Source organism: Salvelinus namaycush, chromosome 15 (assembly GCF_016432855.1).
Source record: "Salvelinus namaycush isolate Seneca chromosome 15, SaNama_1.0, whole genome shotgun sequence".
NCBI lineage: Eukaryota > Metazoa > Chordata > Actinopteri > Salmoniformes > Salmonidae > Salvelinus > Salvelinus namaycush.
In genome coordinates, this window is record NC_052321.1 from 25491629 (window position 1) to 25515237 (window position 23609).

General features: G+C 43.9%; 1 protein-coding gene across 7 annotated transcripts in view; it reads right to left on the reverse strand.

The window, feature by feature from the left end:
• The window catches only part of LOC120060352 (kinesin light chain 1-like), a 33195-nt gene that overhangs the window by 6425 nt on the left and 3161 nt on the right, over positions 1-23609 (reverse strand). For 4 of the 7 annotated variants that reach the window (XM_039009589.1, XM_039009586.1, XM_039009587.1 and 1 more), the window contains 12 exons: positions 15190-15460; positions 14689-14919; positions 14492-14570; positions 9532-9760; positions 8336-8423; positions 7720-7821; positions 4288-4461; positions 4052-4151; positions 3767-3819; positions 3240-3307; positions 3039-3147; positions 2574-2729 (listed from right to left, as the gene is read on the reverse strand). In XM_039009589.1, coding sequence (XP_038865517.1) covers positions 2574-2729; positions 3039-3147; positions 3240-3307; positions 3767-3819; positions 4052-4151; positions 4288-4461; positions 7720-7821; positions 8336-8423; positions 9532-9760; positions 14492-14570; positions 14689-14919; positions 15190-15459 — 1659 coding nt within the window. In that variant the 5' untranslated portion in view covers position 15460. Of the gene's footprint in view, positions 1-2573; positions 2730-3038; positions 3148-3239; positions 3308-3766; positions 3820-4051; positions 4152-4287; positions 4462-7717; positions 7822-8181; positions 8244-8335; positions 8424-9531; positions 9761-14491; positions 14571-14688; positions 14920-15189; positions 15461-23609 lie in introns of those variants that run through there. The other 3 variants (XM_039009588.1, XM_039009591.1, XM_039009592.1) reach the window with 2 other exon arrangements.

A 23609-nucleotide genomic window follows, 5' to 3' on the forward strand; every position in this document is an offset into this window, starting at 1 on the left:
GAGGCAGAAGAGGGTATTGAAAAACAGAGATGAAGATGAAGTAGAGTAAAGTGAGAAAATGAGGAAGAGAAGGAAAGCAGAGCAAGTCAGACAGACAGACAGAGAGCAGTGTCAGACAGACAGACAGAGAGCAGTCAGCCAGTGTTTCCCCTACAGAGACAGTATTTCTCCAGGTAGGGCTGTGGCGGTGCTTTACAACTGCAGAAGGCATCAGCACTCAAAACTAGCAACAGCTAACGAGATTTATAGGGCAAAGGAAACTCTAAGCAACCACACAAATCCAGGGACCAATGGTAAAAATAGTAGCCTAAAAACGAATTGAGGAGTGAATTAGATCAGTCCTTATGGCACTTGAATCCCTTATCAAGTGCATCCAACTGAAGCAAAGGCAGCATGGATTTGGAATTGCTCATTTGACCTCAGAGCCTAAATGGTCAGTTAAAGTATCTCTCAATACACTGAGGTCCTAGCCAGTATGAGCTAACCAGTATCCTGGTCATGATGGTACATTTGGTACTTGTGTCATTTGGAAAGCGAATGAATAGAACTATAGTTAATGAATATAACAGGCTCAATTCAGCCGATCTAAAAAACTGTGAAGTTAATCCACAAAACAACCAACAATGTGACTATAACCCCAAACTAAACTAAAACAACTGCCTGTGTGTTCTAACCCAGTTAGGTTTCTATAATAAACATTAGTCAATTCCCTGTACAAAGCCATCAGCCATTTTCCATTGCCAAGTTCAGAGGACATGAGGCTCATCCATGGGCAAATCAAATCAAAGCTCCGTAAAAAAACAAAAAGACGACAAACAAATGGAAAATTGGACTAAAGTGGGTGACAGAACACCAAACAAAGCAGAAGTGAAGGGGGTATTCTTGGAGAGATACTGTGTCTGGGGAACAGTCTGTTTTCTAGCACACTTAAATCATAGTTACACACACAGTAGTACAGGTTTTTCTCAGAGAGGAAACAACAAGTTAGCCCACCACAGCACTGCATGCACAGACAAAGGGATGCAGACAGTAAATAGACACTCAGAATCAGCTAGAATAATGGGACAGGTTGTACAGGTTGAATGCTGTCCCACCACTCTGGCTGGTAATAACCTGCCACTGGATGCAGAGAAAAAGACAGCAGGGGTACTGTATCACAATCATCATACATGTTTAAGTCTGTCCATCCATCCTTACCAGTATGTACTGTGTGTGTCTGACAGAGGTTTCAGCTCTACAGGTCACACAAACACATACTGTGTCTGAGCGCAAACACACACACACACACACACACACACACACACACACACACACACACACACACACACACACACACACACACACACACACACACACACACACACACACACACACACACACACACACACACACACACACACACACACACACACACACACACACACCTAAGCAGCGACCAATGGGCAGGAGAGGCACATACAGTAAACACAAACACACATGATGAAAGTGTCAGAGGGACATTGAAGATGTACAGTACAGAGCCCACATGCATCAGTAGTGATGAGAACATGAATGAGTCACCATGGCGACAGAGGTGTTGTTTAACACACAGGTTAGTGTCTGACAGACAGTCCGATAGGTGAGCAGTACAGTAGAGAACACAGGTTACGAATGTGCCTGAGCCCAGTCTCCCCGGAGCCTTGAGCTGAGGGCAGACCAGGCAGGCAGGGGACTCCAAGGAGGAGATGCTGATTGGTTGTCTTGGGCACTACGACTACTGTTGCTATGGGAGCAGGGCAGTTCTGAATAGCAGACTACAGCAGAGAGTGTGGTGTGATTTGCAAACATATGCTGTGACCAAGAGGACTTTACTGCAGTAATCGGATAGAGCCCGTGGGAATAGCATACCTTTCCAGGCTAATGCATGGAAAGGACGAGTTCGTTGTGTGCAATATACTGTTTGCTGAAAACAAAATAGAACCATACAAAACATATGACTTCTATACTAGACACAGTAACTTGCTGGCACAAAGGTTTGAGAAGTAATTTTATGTAAGCAGCTGGAGTGTTCACTCAGTTGAGGACTATAAGCATGAGTGTAGACTAGAAGCATTAGTATAGAACAGAGGAGGTGATTATAACTACAAACTAGCCAGACAGTCAATCAGCATTATAACTTTAGCTATCACACAAATAGTATGGAGTCATATAGAATCTAGGACATTTACCACCAAGGTTACCACTGGCAACTCAGTCCTCATCAAATAATTGACAAGTGGTAGAGGATATGCACTTTAAGAGTAGGTAAGAAATAACTTGAAATGTACAGTAATATATCCTCCTTGACAAAAGCCACTGTTCACTGCTCATTAGTAGCTTAAATAAATCATCAATTGTAATGTATAATCTTAACATTGATCATTTCTAGAGACGTTTTCAAAGCAAATAGAGAAATCAGATGAGATATTAATCACAAAGCCAATCATATCAAATATTTTCCATCCCAATTGGGCTTTTCTCTAGGAGGATCTAAGGGGTGTGTCTGTACCCCTCCCTACTCCCTGTGTGTGGCCTGGGCTGTGTACTGTACTTACCCCGTTCCACTCCACACTCATACTCACTTCCTCGCCCCCGTCCGGGCCACTCTCGTACTTGACGGAGGTCAGGCTCTCACGGCTCCACTGCTTCTCCCGCGCCTCTGGCTCACTCAGAACATCCGCCACACGCTGTTTGTGCACCGTGTCCAGACCCTGGCCATGTGGACAGGAAACACACACACACACACACACACACACATTATGAACCAAATAAACACGTACAAACACAGAAAAAAAACATTCTCAGTGATCAACATCGCATCATGTGTTGGATTTTGTTATGGATTGGTTTACAACAGATGAAAACCAAGACCTGCTAATATTTCAGTTTAGACAGCTGGACCAACGATACTCCTCCAGTCTGTTCACATCCGGTTTCACATTACCCTGGGCTATTATTACCCTGGGCTATTAAATCTATTATTCAGGCAGGTAAGTGGCAGAAGAGGACAGTGGTCACACCTGTTTTCTTGAACGCATAGCGGCCTCTTCTAGGGTCTCTGCCGCCTCAAATTTACCCTGCCGCCTGTAGAGGGCGCCCAGGTTCTTCAGGGTGGTGGTCACTGTGGGGCTGGGGGCAGACATTATAAACACATCATGAACTAATGTAATCACATACAGGTCCATAGGCATTCCACTATAGTTTCCATACTTAATACTGACCTGTCTACTTTACAGGCTTTGTACCAGCCTCCATACTCTCCGAACGGGGAGCCGTCCTGCTGCTTTCCCTAGAGATGAACCACCACATCCATCAGTTGTCAGGATTTAAGGACTTCAAACGCTAATGACAGAAATCTACCACCATAGTAAAATGGTTGGTCATTAATTAACAGCCTAAATATTCCAGCTAATACTTGACAAATGACACTGAACCGTGAAAGGAGATTTGGATTATATCAGATATGAAAAGATGAAATTAGCCGATTTGAGAGATCGGTAATGCGGCCCCAAAATACATGAGTGTTTAGAGTGTTTAGTGGTGGTAAATTGAGAGATTACGGTCGGTCACGATTTCTTCTTCAGCTGTCTAAATCGATAAACCTTTCACACCGTGACGGAAACACTTTCCCCTGTCAGTTGTGAAAGTTAATCCACAGCATCAGCAGTGACTAATACCATGGCCCTTAGTGAAAGTGGACTCTCCATCATCCACACCACACCACACACACACACACACAGTCTCTCACCTTGCTCTGTTCCTCTCTCTCCTCCGCATGCATCCAAATGGGTTTGTTCTCATCTGCAGTCAGAGACAAACAACAACCAACCATCAGACACACGCAGGTCAAAAAAAATATTGACTGACATTCAGGCAGACAGCAGGGTATGGTCTGGCTCAAACCATTAGAGCATTCTTCTGAAAGGTCATTGTTGTTTTCAGAAGCTTTTCAACTAAAATGATGACAGCAGCGTGAAAACATTCACCTTTACATCAAACGACAGACGATACTTGATTACTGTGTGTGTCTTACCGTCTACAGAGCCAAACTCCCTCTCATGTGCACGGGTAAGGATCTCTTTGTACAGAGTTTCAGCCTGCTTGAACTTCTCCTGCTTCAGGTAACAGGACGCCTGTGAGAGGATGAGAGACCGAATGTAAGAATATGACCTTCAAAACGTAAGAAACTCTTCTTCTCATAACTCATTCTAAAATGTGCAGTCATCACTCAAAGTCAGTGATCTTTTAACCCCTATGTGACCCTCTCACCAGGTTGTTCTTGGTCTTGGCAACGTTGGCGTCATCAGGGCCCAGTTTGGTCTGGTAGATCTCCAGGGCCCGCTGGTAGTAGTACTCCACCTCCTCGTACTTGCCCTGGTTCTGACACAGCAGGGCCAGGTTGTTCAGCTGCTTGGCCACATCCGGGTGGTCCTTACCCAGAACCTGGGCAGGAGAAGATGGGGGCAGGCCATGTTAATATAACAAAACAGTGAGTAATAAAGCAATAATGGTTCACGCTAATCAAACCATCTCAAAGTGAAAGGATGAAAAGGGAATATTTATAACAACAGAAAGAGACCGCATCACCATTACTTTGGATAGAATAATAGTCTCAGTTCTGTCCTTTATGTGATCTGGCTGGACCATTAGATAGGCGGGTGAAGTCAGAGCAGAGCTGGAGGAGATGTGTCATTAAGGGGTTGGGTGAGGAAGGAGGACAGAGCTGAGGGCTAACTCTGTCTCTCTGACTGACTCACTGAGAGAAAGACACACAGAGACTCGGAGTTAGGAGTGAGAGGCTCACTGCTCATTAGCAGGGAAATGATGATCTTCCTTCCCTCTATACAGTGAGTGACAGAGGCCTGGGTTGGAGAGGCTTGCTGGTTAAATCAAATCAAATCAAATGTTATTTGTCACATGCGCCGAATACAACAGGTGTAGACCTTACAGTGAAATGCTTACTTACAAGTCCTTAATCAACAATGCAGATTTAAGAAAATACCAACAAAAAAAAGCAAGACATAAGAATCACAAATAATTAAAGAGCAGCAGTAAATAACAATAGCGGGGCTATATACAGGGGGTACCGGTACAGAGTCTAAGTGTGGGGGCACCGGTGTCGAGGTAATATGTACATGTAGGTAGAATTACTAAAGTGACTATGCATAGATAATAACAGAGAGTAGCAGCAGCGTAGGGGGGGGGCAATGCAAATTGTCTGGGTAGCCATTTGATTAGCTGTTCAGGAGTCTTATAGCTTGGGGATAGAAGCTGTTTAGAAGCCTCTTGGACCTAGACTTGGTGCTCTGGAACCACTTGCAGTGCGGTAGCAGAGAGAACAGTCTATGACTTGGGTGACTGGAGACTTTGACAATTTTTAGGGCCTTCCTCTGACACCGCCTGGTATAGAGGTCCTGGATGGCAGGAAGCTTGGCCCCAGTGATGTACTGGGCCGTACGCACTACCCTCTGTAGTGCCTTGCGGTCGGAGGCCGAGCAGTTGCCATACCAGGCAGTGATGCAACCCGTCAGGATGCTCTCAATGGTGCAGCTGTAAAACCTTTTGAGGATATGAGGACCCATGACAAATCTTTTCAGTCTCCTGAGGGGGAATAGGTTTTGTCGTGCCCTCTTCACGACTGTCTTGGTGTGCTTGGACCATGTTAGTTTGTTGGTGATGTGGACACCAATGAACTTGAAGCTCTCAACCTGCTCCACTACAGCTCCGTCGATGAGAATGGGGGCGTGCTCGGTCTCCTTTTCCTGTAGTCCACAATCAACTCCTTTGTCTTGCTCACATTGAGGGAGAGGTTGTTGTCCTGGCACCACACAGCCAGGTCTCTGACCTCCTCCCTATAGGCCATCTCATCATTGTCGGTGATCAGGCCTACCACTGTGGTGTCATCAGGAAACTTAATGATGGTGTTGGGAGTCGTGCAGTCGTGAGTGAACAGGGAGTACAGGAGGGGACTGAGCAAGCACCCCTGCACGCACCCCCGTGTTGAGAATCAACGTGGCGGATGTGTTGTTACCTACCCTTACCACCTAGGGGCGGCTCATCAGGAAGTCCAGGATCCAGTTGCAGAGGGAGGTGTTTAGTCCCAGGGTCCTTAGCTTAGTGATGAGCTTTGAGGGCACTATGGTGTTGAACGCTGAGCTGTAGTCAATAAATAGCATTCTCACATAGGCGTTCCTTTTGTCCAGGTGTGAAAGGGCAGTGTGGAGTGCAATAGAGATTGCATCATCTGTGGATCTGTTGGTGCGGTATGCAAATTGGAGTGGGTCTAGTGTTTCTGGGATAATGGTTTTGATGTGAGCCATGACCAGCCTTTCAAAGCATTTCATGGCTACAGACGTGAGTGCTACGGGTCGGTAGTCATTACGAGGTAGTCTCTCTGAATTAGACCTGAGATGATAAACCAAAAATGATTGATACCGACCATAATGAACAATTATCTCAGGCATTTTGCTGATATCGTTCATTACGATAAGTAGACTATACTAGAGAAGTTTTAAAAGAAAAACGTTTACTAATACGGCTGATTCTTAATGGGACAATTGATGGCTACAACCAAACTAGTAGCAGCAGTTTAAAGGATCATTTAAAAAAAACTGTGGTGCACATTAATGTTATACATTTTTCGTTCTGTTTATCGTTATCGCATCAATTCAGGTAATTTATTGCGATTTTTGTCCATGTCGTCCAGCTCTACTCTGATTGACGGTTTCTCTCTGAATTATCAATAGCAACCTGTGCTCCTGGATGTGTACGAGTCTCACTCCCCCTCTCTCCTGTGAAGCTTCTACGTGGATTTGAAGGGTTTACTGTTAACATCATTAGAAGTATAGGATTTCAAAAAGGAAACAACTGCTAGGTCTGGGTGATATATTGAGAGAGTTTTATTGAGGAGTGCTTCTTTTGAACTCCAGACCAGGCTAGTGCATGTTACTGGGGAACTTTTCAGAGAGACCCTCCCTCCTCCTCCTTCTAATCTTCATCCCTAGGGATAAACCAAGGACTGAGGCTGCTCACACAGTGGGAAAAGCGCTTGCTATTAAAAGAGAGAACTGCAGGAAAATTCCTCCTGCATCAGCAAAGCCTTCTTCCTTCCTCTGTTGCCGAAAGCTGGGTGGCAAATCTCTAAGCTCAAGAGAGAGCTTTATCATCAGTTTAAGAAGTGGAAAATATAAATAAAATGTCTCCGCTGTCCTTAAGCTCTAGCACAGACGACATCACAGAGGGAGTAGACATGTCATTCTTAGCACAGAGGGAGAATGAGAGGAAAAGGCACAAAGGGAGAGAGCGAGAGAGTGAAACAGAAAGGGAGATAGATAAATAGAGAGACTGCACTTTGCATCTCCAGGACTGCTGAGCTTCTCCTTTATAAGCATCCCATTTTGTGCAGCCAAAAATAATGAACCCTCCCAGGACTTAACTCTCTCCAAAGTCACAGTTCCTCTTTGAACAACACAAAGCTATAGGGAGGCTTGGGAGGAGGGAGTGAATGCAGGGGAGAACATATAGACAGAAAATAAGTTTTAAAAGTTGTGTTTAACTAAGGGGAAAACTTTCGAAAGAACAGCAAAGTTCTTTGAAACTTGAGCAAGATATATTTGGAGAGGAGCAGGAATCAGGATCGTTCTGCAGTGTTAGCACTCCATTCCCACAATGCCCTGCAGTGACCAGCACCCTCTGACCCACCTTCTCCCGGATCTCCAGAGCCCGCTTGCAAAGTGGCTCCGCCTCTTTGTACTTCCCCCGTTTCCCGTAGAGTACGGCCAGGTTGTTGAGTGTAGCAGCCACCTGACACACACACACACAGAAATAGCAAGAAAACACTCTTAGGACAGCCTTAAATCATCTGTGTATGTATAATTGAGTGTCCACAAGGCTCAACCACGGCAGCAGAGTGCAACTGATCTGGTGAATTTAACCAATTAGAGGCGTAACCGACGGATGAGAGGAAGACAAAAAGGGGAAACATGAAGTGATTACTGCTATGTAATTATATCCCAATCAGCTGGATGATTCTCCACCATGTGAATATCACTCAGACCACCAGACCACTGAGACCCCAGAGGGACCCACAGTGACCTTTGATTTAGACTAGGGTGGTCTGGGGCCCACATGTGACAGACACGAGGGGGTGATAGAGAGCCTAACCTCTGCTACTCTGAGTCTGCACTGAGGGAACTGGAGGTCCAGGGAGAGTCAGAGACACAAGCCTGTTGAGGTCGACACAGTTAGTGGACCTTCCTGGCTGGCTGGTTACAGAAATACTGCTGAGACACAGAGATTGATGAGAAACCACACTCACCGCTGGATGGTCCCTGCCCAGAGTTTTCTCCCTGATCGCCAGAGCGTCATTCAGCAGGTTGGCTGCCTCTTTGTATTTGTTCTGGTCCCTGGTAGAAGAGAGAGAAAAAGAGAGAGGACTCATGGGGCATGTTACCATGGTTTCTCTGACAACGAGGTCTATTACCACAGGGCAGTGTTGTAGTACTTGAGTCCAGGACTCTGACTTCACTCGGACTAAAGTCGTGATTTTCATATTGTTGGAAAGCTATCGTTAGCACTACCAAGGGACTCAAGTATAAATGATTCGGACACCACGGACTCGACCTCGAGGTTTAGTGACTTGACTACATCACTGCCACGGGGTCTCAAGTACAAGTTTGACAACATTGGGGATCATAACCAAGTCTCTCCCCACATAAATAACAATTTTGTCCAACACAACCTTTTGTTATGGACGAATGTTTTGTCTTGGATAGACCCATATTAAGTATTGTCAGGTTTAAAAACATGCAATGCAATCAATGATTCTTCCCATTTCCCAGAACTAGCAGCTGACAATTCTTACTATACAAGCTGACATCTTGTCCAATCAGGATCAAACATACACCAAGTGTACAAAACATTAGGAATGACATAGACTGACCAGGTGAATCCAGGTGAAAGCTATGATCCCTTATTGATGTCACCTGTTAAATCCACTTCAATCAGTGTAGATGAATGGGAGGAGACAGGTTAAAGAAGGACTTTTGAGCATTGAGACAATTGAGACATGGATTGTATGTGTGCCATTCAGATGGTGAATGGGCAAGACAAAAGATTGAAGTACCTTTGAACGGGGTATGGGAGTAGGTGCCAGGCGCACCGGTTTGAGTGTGTCAAGAACTGCAACACTGCTGGGTTTTTCACATTCAACAGTTTCCCATGTGTATCAAGAATGGTCCACCACCCAATGGACATCCAGCCAACTTGACACAACTATGGGAAATATTGGAGTCAACAAGGGCCAGCATCCCTGTGGAACGCTTTCGACATCTTGTAGAGTCCATGCCCCGATGAATTGAGGCTGTTCTGAGGGCAAAAGGGGGTGCAACTCAATATTAGGAAGGTGTTCCTAATGTTTTGTACACTCAGTGTATATTGACTATAATTGATCCACAGCCAATACCAACCACCACGACCCACCTCCCCACCCCAGAGCCCCTTCCCCAGGCTGACCTGTAGACCAGGGCCAGGATGTTGAGCATGGTGGCCACGTCAGGGTGGTCGTGTCCGGAGGTTTTCTCCAGGTCCTCCAGGGCTTGTTTGCAGAGGGGCACGGCCACCTCGTAACGGCCCTGGGAGGCGTACTGGATCACCAGGTTGTGAAGGGTCCTGAGGCGAGCCGGGATCTCATAGCCACCCTGCTGGGCGGCGGCTGCTGCTGCACTACCGTGGGGCTGCTGGACTGGAGACACACAGAGGAGGAGGAGGAGGAGGGGGGGGGGGGGGGGGGGCGGGCGAGGGGTTAACATAACATAAACTATATTCACATGGACTATACATGCACGCACACACACAAAATTACTGCTGGAGTGGAGAAACTGAGACACTGTACAGGCACATATGAAGTATGTTGGGTCGGGAAACCATCCAAATGTCTCATATCACTGCATGAGAGATTGTGTGAAAATATGTACGGTTGAGGTGTGTGTGTGCGTGTGTTATAAGCGAGAGGTCTGGAGACCACCTGATTGGGTTTCTCATTAGACGCCCACAGCTCTGTACTGACTCTGAAGGAGGGCCAATGGGCTGAAGAAGCAGTGGTCCTCTGCAGTAATAACCCTCCCCACCACACCCAAAGTACCAAAAATGTCTCTCCAGTAACAAATGATCCCAGGTGTTCCATAGAGCTAAGACTGTTTGCGAGTTCGCGACAAGAATGACAAATTCTATCGACATGCATGGAAAAGCTAGGGCTGGCACAATTACTGTGTAATCGATGGTTACGGATAAAGACCGTCATGAAAATAAAATAACCGTCAAAATAAATATATACACACAGGGTCATTCAGAAAGTATTCACACCCCTTGACTTCTTCCACATTTTGTTGTGTTAAAATTGATTAAATTAAGATTGTGTGTGTCTCTGGCCTACACACAATACTGAACTAATTGACAGATTGAAATGAAGGAAGCCGGTACAGAATCAAAATATTCCAAAACATGCATCCTGTTTGCAACAAGGCAGTAAAGTAATACTGCAAAAACTGTGGCAAATCAATTCACTTTTTGTCCTGAATACAGAGTGTTATTGTTTGGGGCAAATCCAATAAAACACATTACTGAGTAATACTCTCCATAGTTTCAAGCAAAGTGGTTGCTGCATCATATTATGGGTATGCTTGTAATCGTTAAGGACTTGGGAGTTTTTCAGGATAAAAAAGAAACGGAATGGAGCTAAGCACAGGCAAATTCTGCCTGGTCCGATGAATCCCGGTTCCTGTTGTGTCATGCTGATGGCAGAGTCAGGATTTGGCGTAAGCAACAAAAGTCCATGGCCACATCCTGCCTGGTGTCAATGGTACAGCGGTGGTCTAATGGTGTGGGGAATATTGTCCTGGCACACGTTAAGTCCCTTGATACCAATTGAGTGGCCCAGCCAGAGCCCGGACTTGAACCCGATCGAACATCTCTGGAGAGACCTGAAAATAGCTGTGCAGCAAATGTACAACCTGACAGAGCTTGAGAGGATCTGCAGAGAAGAATGGGAGAAACTCCGCAAATACAGGTGTGCCAAGCTTGTAGCATCATACCCAAGAAGACTGGAGACTGTAATCGCTGCCAAAGGTGCTTCAACAAAGTATTGAGTAAAGGGTCTGAATACCTAAATCTAATACGTTTTTTAAAATTTGATAAATTAGCAAACATTAAAAAAAAAAGTTTTTGCTTTGTCATTATGGGGTATTGTGTGTAGACTGATGAGGGGAAAAAACAATTGAATACATTTTAGAATAAGGCTGTAACCTAAAAAGTGGAAAAAGTGGAAAAAGTCAAAGGGTCTGAATACTTTCCGAAGGCACTATATATTTATATTATTTTTGTGAGGAACGAGCAGCTAACTGAAGACGGGACTGCCGGGCATTCGTGCTGTTGAGCCTGTTCTGGTTGTCACTAGTTACCCTAGCCACAAAGTCATGATTATGGCTAAACCCCAACTATTTCTACAAAGGAACTTCTTAAAATCTTAATTTAACCTTAACCACAATGCTAACCTTATGCCTAACCTTAAATTAAGACCAAAAAGCAAGATTTTTTACAATATACACAAATGTTTGAGAACACCTACTCATTCAAAGGATTTTCTTTATTTTACTTTTTTCTACATTGTAGAATAATAGTGAAGACATCAAGACTATGAAATAACACATATGGAATCATGTAGTAACCAAAAAAGTGTTACACAAATCAAAATATATTTTAAATTTGAGATTCTTCAAATAGCCACTCTTTGCCTTGATGACAGCTTTGCACACTCTTGGCATTGTCTCAACCAGCTTCACCTGGAATGCTTTTCCAACAGTCTTGAAGGAGTTCCCACATATGCTGAGCACTTGTTGGCTGCTTTTCCTTCACTCATATAACCAATCCTGACATTGTGGTTGTGGTAACTCGTGACAACCTGCCCGCCAGTCGACCCATTATTGACTTGAATGGGAATTACCGTTCTATTCATTCTATTTCTATGGCAGCACATGCAGTCAGGAACGGTTATTACAGTCATTAATTACTTCATTTGGCTGGCCAATTACGGTCATCCAAAATTCCATGATCGTCACAGCCCTAGGCAAAGCCAAACATATCCAATAGACGTGAAAAGGTAGCGCTGCATTGCAAAAAGGTCACTCACAAACAGGTCACTTGTCATGGTCTTTTCACTTCATATATGCGAGGACAGGAACAAACGTTCACTACACTGTAACTCCCTAAAAAAAACTAGCTATGCTCCATCTACACTACATGACCAAAAATGTGGACACCTGAACATCTCATTCCAAAATCATGGTCATTAATATGGAGTTGGTCCCCCTTTGCTGCTACAATAGCCTCCACTCTTCTGGAAGACATCTACTAGATGTTGGAACATTGCTGCGGAGAGACTTGCTTCCATTCAGCCACAAGCATTAGTGAGGTCGGGCACTGATGTTGGGAGATTAGGCCTGGCTGGCAGTCGGCGTTCCAATTCATCCCAGAGGTGTTCGATGGGGTTGAGGTCAGGGCTCTGTTCAGGCCAGACAAGTTCTTCCACACCAATCTCTGCAAACCATTTCTGTATGGACCTCGCTTTGTGCACGGGGCATTGTCATGCTGAAACATGAAAGAAAGGGCCTTCCCCAAACTGTTGCCACAAAGTTGGAAGCACAGAACCGTCTAGAATGTCATTGTATGCTGTAGCATTAAGATTTCCCTTCACTGGAACTAAGGGGCCCAGCCCAAACCATGAAAAACAGCCCCAGAACATTATTCCTCCTCCACCAAACTTTACAGTTGGCACTATGCATTTGGGTAGGTAGCGTTGTCCTGGTATCCGCCAAACCCAGATTAGACTGCCAGATGGTGAAGCGTGATTCATCACTCCAGAGAACATGTTTCCACTGTTCCAGAGTCCAATGGTGGCGAACTTTACACCACTCCTGCCAACGCTTGGCATTGAGCATGGTGATCTTAGGCTTGTGTTCGGTTGCTCAGCCATGGAAACCCATTTCATGAAGCTCCCAATGAACAGTTATTGTGCTGACGTTGCTTCCATAGGCAGATTGGAACTCAGTAGGGAGGGTTGCAACCGATGACAGACAATTGTTATGCGCTACAAACTTCAAATTAAGACCCTTTTTTTTTTTTTTTTAAACAATAGTCAGCGGCCCCGTTCTGTGAGCTTGTGTGGCCTACCACTGAACCGTTGTTGCTCCTATACGGTTCCACTTCACAATAACAGCACTTACAGTTGACCGGGGCAGCTCTAACAGGGCAGAAATTTGACAAACTGACTTGACGGTAAAGGTGGCATCCTATGACGGTGCCACATTGAAAGTCACTGAGCTCTTCAGTAAGGCCATTCTACTGCCAATGTTTGTCTATGGCGATTGCATGGCTTTGTGCTCGATTTTATACACCTGTCAGCAATAGGTGTGGCTGAAATAGCCAAATCCACTAATTTGAAGGGGTGTCCACATACTTTTGTAAACCTAGTGTAGCTGGGGACAAGCAATTAAACCATCTCCACCACTGCAGTGAGAGGGACCTAAGACATAAGAGTATTTCAGGGAGGTACCAGTCAGGACAGGAGAGGAGTCTAATCCACTTCACACTACACAGACAGACACAGAGTCCTGTCTCAGTCAGCTCTGCTTCATGTGGCGGCAGGATTAATGTGAGCGCACTCAGGAGCATTTGAAGCTTGCCTCCCCCACATTCTGGAGAGCTTCCTGGCACTACCCACTCTTTCCTTTGATCCTCTCTTTCGTTCCCTCTCGCTCTTTAGATTGTGCTCATTAAGCAGGCAGAAACTTGGAATAAAATAAAGTATTAACAGCCCAATACAAACACAACAAAGGACTAGAGAGATCCTGCTCCTCTCTCTCTCTCTCTCTCTCTCCCCCTCCCTCCCTCCCTCCCTCCCTCCTCCACATCCCTGTCTGCATCTTATTAGCTCTCTATGTGGTTGGGCAATTACTGGAGATGTACCCTTTAAATCCCTGCAATATGTTACTAATGCAGATTACTGATGTTTTTTCCCCATTTGCTGGAAGTGGTTCTGTGTAGGATCATTATACGATATTGTACGTAGAACCCCTTTGTTTAATTTTGTCAATAAATGCCCAGCTTAGTGGGGAGTGGGTGTTGTCCCTCTGCCTCAGATCCTCTCCTGTACATGCTGGTTGCTGGAGTGAACCCTACCTGGTGACTGTGTGATCTGGCTCCCTGGGTCCATTTCCATTAGGCCTGCCTCCACACTCAACCAGCTCTGACTAATAGCACTTTAAAGCTCACAGCGATAAGGACTTTCAGACCAACAGGAGGAGAAATGGACTAGTTAATGTATTGGAGGGAGTGGGGAGGGAATGTGGGAAGTAGGAACAAGGAGAGGAAACGTGAAGTGAGGAACAGAGAGAGACATGGGTACAAGAAGAAGACTCACTGCCTGGAGGTTGGTCATCCTGGTCGTCTGGGAACAGATCATCCAGATTCTCTTTACTGGAGTCAGAGTCCTTCTCCTCCTAACAGAGGAAAACAGGGAGGACAGACGATTGTTATTGTCATTCAGTGTAAACCAGGCAAATGAAAAGCGGTGGTGTGCGTCAGTCTGGGTGTGTGTGTGTGTGTGGGTTATCTCACCGATGGCAACAGGTCCTTATCGTACTTCTTCAGCTGGTTCATGAACTCCAGGTGTTTCTTCTCCTCCTCCAGCTGAGCCACGCTCTGCTCGCTCTTCTGCAGCTTCTGCTGGGTGCCTGCCAGCTCGTCCCTCAGCCACTGGTTCTCCTGGCACAGCCGGCGCACCTGTGCCCGCAGCTTCTGCTTCTCCGACTCCACCGAGCTCAGATGGCCTGACAGCGCCATCATCACCTGGGGCAAACACAGCGAGGGGGTTAGGGGTGAGGCAACTGGGCAAGAGGTCCAAAGGGTGAGGAAGAACACTGAAAAGACTAGTAGTAAATAATTCATGGATAATCCTTGGTTGTAGTCTGATTTACTGACACAGGTCATTTAGGTGGTAGGTGCCTGTGGGTTCTCCATCTAGCTGTCTAATTTGAAAGTACATTAGATTAGATCCCAGAGGGCTCTAGCTCTCCCCCAGCCTGAGGTGTGTAGCCTAGACCTGTACAGTGTACTAACCTGTGCCTCGCTCAGGCCCAGCTCCAGCATCTCCAGGGACTTGCGGATCATGAGGGACTTCTCCTCCACCAGGACTCCCTGGTCATCCTGCTTCAGGCAGTGCAGCGTGCCCAGAAGGCCCTCCAGGATGGAGTTGTGCTCCTGCTTTAGAGCCTCCAGGCCCTGGATCACCTGCTTGGTCCTGGAGATGATCTCATCCTGGGACAGCTTCTCCCCAGGGTCCTCCTCCTCCTCCTTCACACACACCATGGCAGACATGTTCTCACGCATCCTGTACCAATCACACAGAAGAGGAATGGATTTAGTTAAAATTGTGTAAGTAGAAGTATGAATACACTGGCCCTTTATTTCACTGTTGCTAAATGCATATGCATATCAGTTTACTCCTGGCTGTATCCCAATGTGTTAGAGACTAATAAACTTCTGCTTGATCTTAACTTCCGTCCTCACAGTTGTGCGGCATATTACATTTTATCATCAGACAGCCTTTCCAGCATCGAGCCTACTCTTATCTATTGAGCGTTTCTTAATCAATAGTGTACGTGTACGTGTGTCTGCGTGGTAAAATCACTAGGTTTGTTGCACAAAGTGTGCTTATCAACCAATGACACACATGCAGGCAGGGCTTTTGAGAAAAGAAAGAGGAGTGCCTGTGCGATGTATTGGAAGACCTTCTGCTCTGACTGCTGCCTGTCTGTCAGTGTAAACAGAGCCCAGCTGAGGTGTTGACAATGTAGATATGCCTGGACAGATCAAGCGCTTGGGTCTAGAAGGTTCTATCTGCATTTTTGTCAAAATGTAGTTATTGACATATCATTGAACAGAACAAGGTTCTCTACCTATACTGAACAAAAATATAAAACTCAACATGCAACAATTTCAAAGATTTTACTGAGTGACAGTTCATAGAATGCAATCAGTCAGACATAAATTCATTAGGCCCTAATCTATGGATTTCACATGACTGGGTAGGGGTGCAGCCATGGGTGGGTGGGCCTGGGAGGACATTAGCCCACCCACTTGGCAGCCAGGCCAACCCACTGGGGAGCCAGGCCCAGCCAACCAGAATGAGTTTTAACCCACAAAAATGGCTTTATTACAGACAGAAATACTCCTCAGCAACCACTCCCCACCCCTCAGACGATCCCACAGGTGAAGAAGCTGGATGTGGAGGCCCTGGGCTGGTGTGGCTACATGTGGTCTGCGGTTGTGATGCAGGTTGGACTTACTGCCAAATTCTTGAAAAGCAACGATAGATAAATCAACATTCAATTCTCTGGCAACAGCTCTGGTGGACATTCCTGCAGTCAGCATGCTAATTGCACGCAGCGCTCTCTCAAAACTTGAGACATCTGTAGCATTGTGTTGTGTGATAAAACTGCACATTTTAAAGTCTCCTTTTGTCCCCAGCACAAGGTGCACCTGTGTAATGATCATGCTGTTTAATCAGCTTCTTGATATACCACATCTGTCAGCTGGATTACCTCGGCAAAGGAGAAATGCACAAAATTTGAGAGAAATAAGCTTTTGGTGCATCTTGAAAATTACTTTCAGATCTTTTATTTCAGAGCACGAAACCAACACTTTACATGTTGCGTTTATATTTTTGTTTAGTGTATTTTCATCATGAGCAAAAGCTATTGCTTTCCTACTGAAAGTTGCAAAGAAAATGTGATCCATTTAATAAAACACAAGAGACCAGCGAAAATTAATAAAAGTATCAGGACCAGCGGCATCTAGTGGACAAAACTTGATACTTTCACATTAATTTATGGTAAATATGCAAGCGACTTCAATAGTAATTTCTCTGAACGGGAGGAAAAAAATATCACCAGATTCACAGGGAATACATTAAAGGATGAAGAAGCAGTACTCCAAGCAGCAGCTCCATACTACTTGTCAAACAGCAAACTGATAGTGTATACTGGTTGATGGGGTGGGATTGGTCCGTGGGAGGTTTTTGACCATTTTATTCTTCATGTCTTACTCATTGTTAGGTTAGAATTGTGGTCCAATTCATATTTCGTACTATATTTATTTAAGATTATATGAATTCTGTAAATTAAAATGGCCAATTTGGGTGCAATTAATTAGCTTAATTTCTCAGATATCGAATTATATTTCAACAAAATGTTTCAGGAACGCTGATCTTATCCGTTTCTTACTACATAAACGATGTCACAACAATCTGAGATTGTGCGTGTCAAAATCCTCTTTCTTGTGTTTTTTCAGGTGGAATGACTCATGTTAGTCATGGTCCTCCTCGCCACCAAAGGGATCGACCTGGTGTCCTCTTCATTTTAGCCAATCACTAGGGTACTAAAATGAATAAGAAACACTATGGCACGTGTATATAAGGCGCTAATCACTGATAGAAACTGCCAACAACCATGGTAAATTAAAACAACATACACCCCTGGAGTCGTAAAACACACATGAAACTGACAAACACCATATCTCTGTATCAAACTTCCAAGTAGAAATCACTGCGCAGTCTGGATTTTTCATGCTGCGGGCGGAAGCGGGCAGTCAGACACACAACTTTGGGATGAAAAACGTTTAATTTGGAAACGGTCGTCTTTGCGTTAGCCTTCCTATTGTATTAAAAACACCTCTGTCACTTTATTCACACACTCAGCATTCGCCGCTTCAAGTTTAGTAGCCTACCTCTTCTACAGTATGTGGTCTCAATGAAACTGGGAGCATAGAAATAGCGCACATAGAACACATCTAGCGCTTATTAGACTTGCTTTCAATGAGAACGACAGATTTATAACTCATATTTCTATAGGTATTTGGTTAGATCGCCCAAAATGTTACATATTGCAGCTTTACATTTTACACTATAGTTTACTACAGTGTCTGTAAATAAATATTGATAATGGAAAGCAGCGGAGGGTGCTCAACCAACATAAATCGAGGTGCAATCAAAAATATATGATTGAAAAGGCGCAACACACACATACCATGTTGAGCGAGCGTTGCCCTTTTCAATAAATGTTGATTACCCATTTACTTGTCTCTGCCTGAAAATCATCGAACTCCTAAAAAGGTAGGCTATGTCCTATCTCTCCTCTCCTAGTTGGGCGTGCGAGATCAGGTGCGCAAGTGTTCTCAATTAAATAGAGTAGGCCAATGCACGGACGGAGAGGCACGGGGCAGTTATCTTTCCAAGGAAATTAACTTCCTAAATTAGAGCCTAACTGATATGGGATTTTTGGGACAGATACTGGTTTTAGGGATCAGGCAAAAGTAATGATTACCGATATAACATTTCGCTACACTTGCAATAACATCTGCTAAATATGTGTATGTGACCAATACAATTTGATTTAAATCTGCCAATATGTTGTTTTTTAATAGGTGGAATGAAAAATCCCTGAAAATATTTTACAAATTGTGCTCCAAAGGATTAACAGAATATAAAAATGCACACTACTGGTCAAAAGTTTTGGAACACCTACTCATTCAAGGGTTTTTTCTTTATTTTTTACTATTTTCTACATTGTACAATAATAGTGAAGACATCAAAACTATTAAATAACACATATGGAATCATGTAGTAACAAAAAAAAAGTGTTCAACAAATCAAAATATATTTTATATTTGAGATTCTTCAGATAGCCACCCTTTGCACACTCTTGGCATTCTCTCAACCAGCTTCAACCAGCTTCACCTGGAATGCATTTCAATTAACAGGTGTGCCTAGTTAAAAGTTCATTTGTGGAATTTCTCTCCTTCTTAATGCGTTTGAACCAATCAGTTGTGTTGTGACAAGGAAGGGGGTTTACACAGAAGATAGCCCTATTTGGTAAAAGACCAAGTTCATATTATAGCAAGAAAAGCTCAAATAAGCAAAGAGAAACGACAGTCCACTATTACTTTAAAGACATGAAGTTCAGTCAATACGGAACATTTCAAGAACTTTGAAAGTTTCTTCAAGTGCAGTCGCAAAAGCCATCAAGCGCTATGAGGAAACTGGCTCTCATGCGGACCGGCTTCATGGTCGAATTGCTGCAAATAAACCACTACTAAAAGGACACCAATAAGAAGAAGAGACTTGCTTGGGCCAAGAAACATGAGCAATGGACATTAGACCAGTGGAAATTTGTCCTTTGGTCTGGAGTCCAAATTGGAGATTTTTGGTTCCAACCGCTGTGTCTTTGTGAGACGCGGTGTGGGTGAATGGATCATCTCTGCATGTGTATTTCCCACCGTAAAGCATGGAGGAATAGGTGTTATGGTGTGGGGGTGCTTTGCTGGTAACACTGTCTGTGATTTATTTAGAATTCAAGGCACACTTAACCAGCATGGCTACCACAGCATTCTGCAGCGATACGCCATCCCATCTGGTTTGGGCTTAGTGGGACTATCCTTTGTTTTTCAACAGGACAATGACCCAACACACCTCCAGGCTGTGTAAGGGCTATTTTACCAAGAAGGGGAGTGATGGAATGCTGCATCAGAAGACCTGGCCTCCATAATCCCCCGATCTCAACCAAATTGAGATGGTTTGGGATGAGTCGGACCGCAGACTGAAGGAAAAGCAGCCAACAAGTGCTCAGCATATGTGGGAACTCCTTCAAGACTGTTGGAAAAGCATTCCAGGTGAAGCTGGTTGAGACAATGCCAAGAGTGTGCAAAGCTGTCATCAAGGCAAAGGGTGGCTATTTGAAGAATCTCAAATATATTTTGATTTGTTTAACACTTTAGTTACTACATGATTCCAAATGTGTTATTTCATAGTTTTGATGTCTTCACTATTATTCTACAATGTAGAAAATTGTAAAAATAAAGAAAAATCATTGAATGAGTAGGTGTTCTACAACGTTTGACCGGTACTGTACATTAAGAACATTTTATTTGTGGTTTACAGGATATCCATCAAAAAGCAACTACACTACATGACCAACAGTATGTGGACACCTACTTGTCAAACATCTCATTCCAAAATCATGGGCATTAATATGGAGTTGGTGCCCCCTTTGCTGCTATAACAGCCTCCACTCTTCTGGAAAGGCTTTCCACTAGATGTTGGAACATTGCTGCATTCCACTTGCTTCCATTCAGCCACAAGAGCATTAATGAGGTTGGGCACTGATATTGGGCGATTAGTCCTGTCTGGCAGTCGGTGTTCCAAATAATCCCAAAAGTGTTTGATGGTGTGGGGGTCACGGCTCTATGCAGGCCAGTCAAGTTCTTCCACACCAATCTCGATAAACCATATCTGTATGGACCTCACTTTGTGCACGGGGGCATTGTCATGCTGAAACAGGGAAGGGCCTTCCCCAAACTGTTGCCACAAAGTTAGAAGCACAGAATCAACTAGAATGTCATTGTATGCTGAAGCGTTAAGATTTCCCTTCACTGGAACATAGGGGCCTAGCCCGAACCATGAAAAACAGCCCCAGACCATTATTCTTCCTTCACCTAACTTTACAGTTGGCTTCATGCATTCGGGCAGGTAGCGTTCTGCTGACATCCTCCAAACCCAGATACATCTAGATGGTGAAGCATTCCTGAGAACGCGTTTCCACTGCTCCAGAGTCCAATGGCGGCGAGCTTTACACCACTGCAGCCAACGCTTGGCATTGCGCATGATGATCTTAGGCTTGTGTGCGGCTGCTTGGCCATGGAAACCCTTTTCATGAAGCTCCAGATAGACAATTATTGTGCTGACGTTGCTTCCAGAGGCAGTGTGGAACTCGGTGAGGGTTGCAACTGAGGACAGAGCATTTTTACACGCTACATGCTGCAGCACTCGGCGGTCCCGTTCTGTGAGCTTGTGTGGCCTACCACTTTGCGGCTGAGCCGTTGTTGCTCCTAGACGTTTCCACTTCACAATAACAGCATTTACAGTTGACCGGGGCAGCTCTAGCAGGGCAGAAATGTGATGACCTGACTTGTTGGAAAGGTGGCATCCTATGATGGTCCCACGTTGAATGTCACTGAGCTCTTCAATAAGGCCATTCTACAGTCAATGTTTGTCTATGGAGATCGCATGGCTGTGCATAAGATTTTATACACCTGTCAGCAATGGGTGTGGCTGAAATAGCCGAATCCACTAATTTGAAGGGGTGTCAACATACTTTTTCTTGCCACTGTACACTATATATATATAAAAGTATGTGAACCCTTTGGAAATACCTGGATTTCTGCATAAATTGGTCATAAAATTTGATCTGATCTGATCTTCATCTTATCTCCAATTGCCAAAATTATTATAGCCTAATTAGTATACTCCTGTCTATACATAAATAAATAAAATAATTCACAATAGGCTACTAAAGCATGATTTGGCCACAGCGGATCATTAGCTTCCTCTAAGGTGTGGATTGTTTTTAATTGCATCGCCTACAGTCGGATGGAAAGGCAGCACGCACAATTTGGAAAGCGTGCATGGCAAATACCAAATAGATGACTGTAGAGTAGCGACTTTCAGTGAAAAGTAGGCATATCACATTATTTAAATATTCAACCACTGGAAAATATAGTTTGGAAAGCAAATGGCTATTGCTGTAAAGAGAAGTCAATGAAAATGCTAATCTGTATTTTAGTTATCAAAATTCTTAACTTAATTGAGCGAAAAACAGTAGGCCTATAGCCTATCTTATTGGCACCAACAGAGAGCATCGGCCATATCCCCGGTGAGTGCGCACTGCGCATATTCACTCTTTAGGCTATCATTGATGGGTCAGTGCCACTTAAAAGTTTGTTTTTGGATAATAATTTCCTCCTCCAGTTTAGATGGACGTCATATTATATTTGTGTCTCCCCTTCTCGTAGTCCTATTATGGTTAACATCGTTTTTATTGATCTGTTTGTCAGTGTCAGCGGAGCAGGCTACTCTGTAATTTGTCATATTAAAAAAGATTATGACTGGAGACATGAGCAGAAAGTGTAGTAGAATTGCATTAAATGTGTTTCTCCCATGCAAAGAAAACGTATCTTATATAGCCTATAGCTCAGCCATGCATTGAACAGTATTTTTTGCGAAACAGTGATTGAATTATATTATTAGTCTAAGTTATGACTATACAATCTACTCATCACATTACGAATATTATCTTATATAAGTCTACAAATGCAATGATGCATGGAATTCTTTATTATTAAGGTGAACTTATGGTGAAATCGTGCTTCGCCAAACTTGAGACGGACGCGCCGCCTATGCATACTGTCCGTTACTCGTCTTGTTGGCTGAGGAAAAGTAAAATCGACAGTTATACTAACATCTTCAAAGTGCGCGGTAAGGACACAGGTCATTACATCCTCGATGTACATGTTCTGTTAAGATTACAGGCAAATCCTTGCAGCACTGGTTTTAGTCACACATTTGAATTTAGCTAGCTAGGTAACGTTAACTACTTATGTCATCATTAATGCAAGCACATGGCCTGAATGATCGAGCTGTGCCAACTTTCTTGCTTTTTGCAGATTGCATATTTTAGAAAACTAAATAATCCCACTACCTAACATAATAGACTCAGACAGTAAGTGTTATTTCTGTATCACTTTGGCGCCAGTCCACTGTCAGCACATAAGTAGCACATACTGCTTGCTTGCTAGCTAACGTTAAGTAAGTGAGAATGTCATGAGGTCAGAGATGCTTGCTTGGTGAAGTGTACTTTTGATTATTTACTTATTTGAATAGGCTGGCTGTGGAAAGATAGTCACAGTCAAACCACCATGACCACTCTCTCTCACGTAATAATGATGTTCAATGAACAGCTCGTAGAGCGCACTCTTCAGGCAACCATTGAACATTTTAAAAAATGGCTGCAAATGAGCAGACGGATTTGTTTATTTTATGTATATAATACCGATACAAATATTTATGTGAAAGGCTAATAGCGACCGATAATATCGGTTAACCGATTTATAGGCTAGGCTCTATCCTAAATATGATTAGGCTATAGTTTACTACATTGCCTAGAAATAAATATTGATCACCCATATTTGTCTCCATGTAACGGTTGTCGTTGGAGGAAGGAGAAGAGGACCAAAGTGCAGCGTGGTACGTATTCATAATAATTTAATAAAGAATGAATACTGACCAAAAAAAACGACAAACGAACAGTTCTGTAAGGTGCAAACAAAAACACTAAACAGAAAAGAACTACCCACAACCCATAGTGGGAAAACAGGCTACCTAAGTATGATTCTCAATCAGAGACAACGATCGACACCTGCCTCTGATTGAGAACCATACTAGGGCAAACACATAGAAATATAACGACTAGAACAAAACATAGAAAAACAACATAGAATGCCCACCCCAACTCACACCCTGACCAAACTAAAATAAAGACATAAAAAAGGAACTAAGGTCAGAACGTGACACTCCATCTGAAAATCGGCCAGCTCCTAAGAGGTAGGTTATATGCAAAATGTGTCTCATTTTGCTCTGCTCTCTTCAA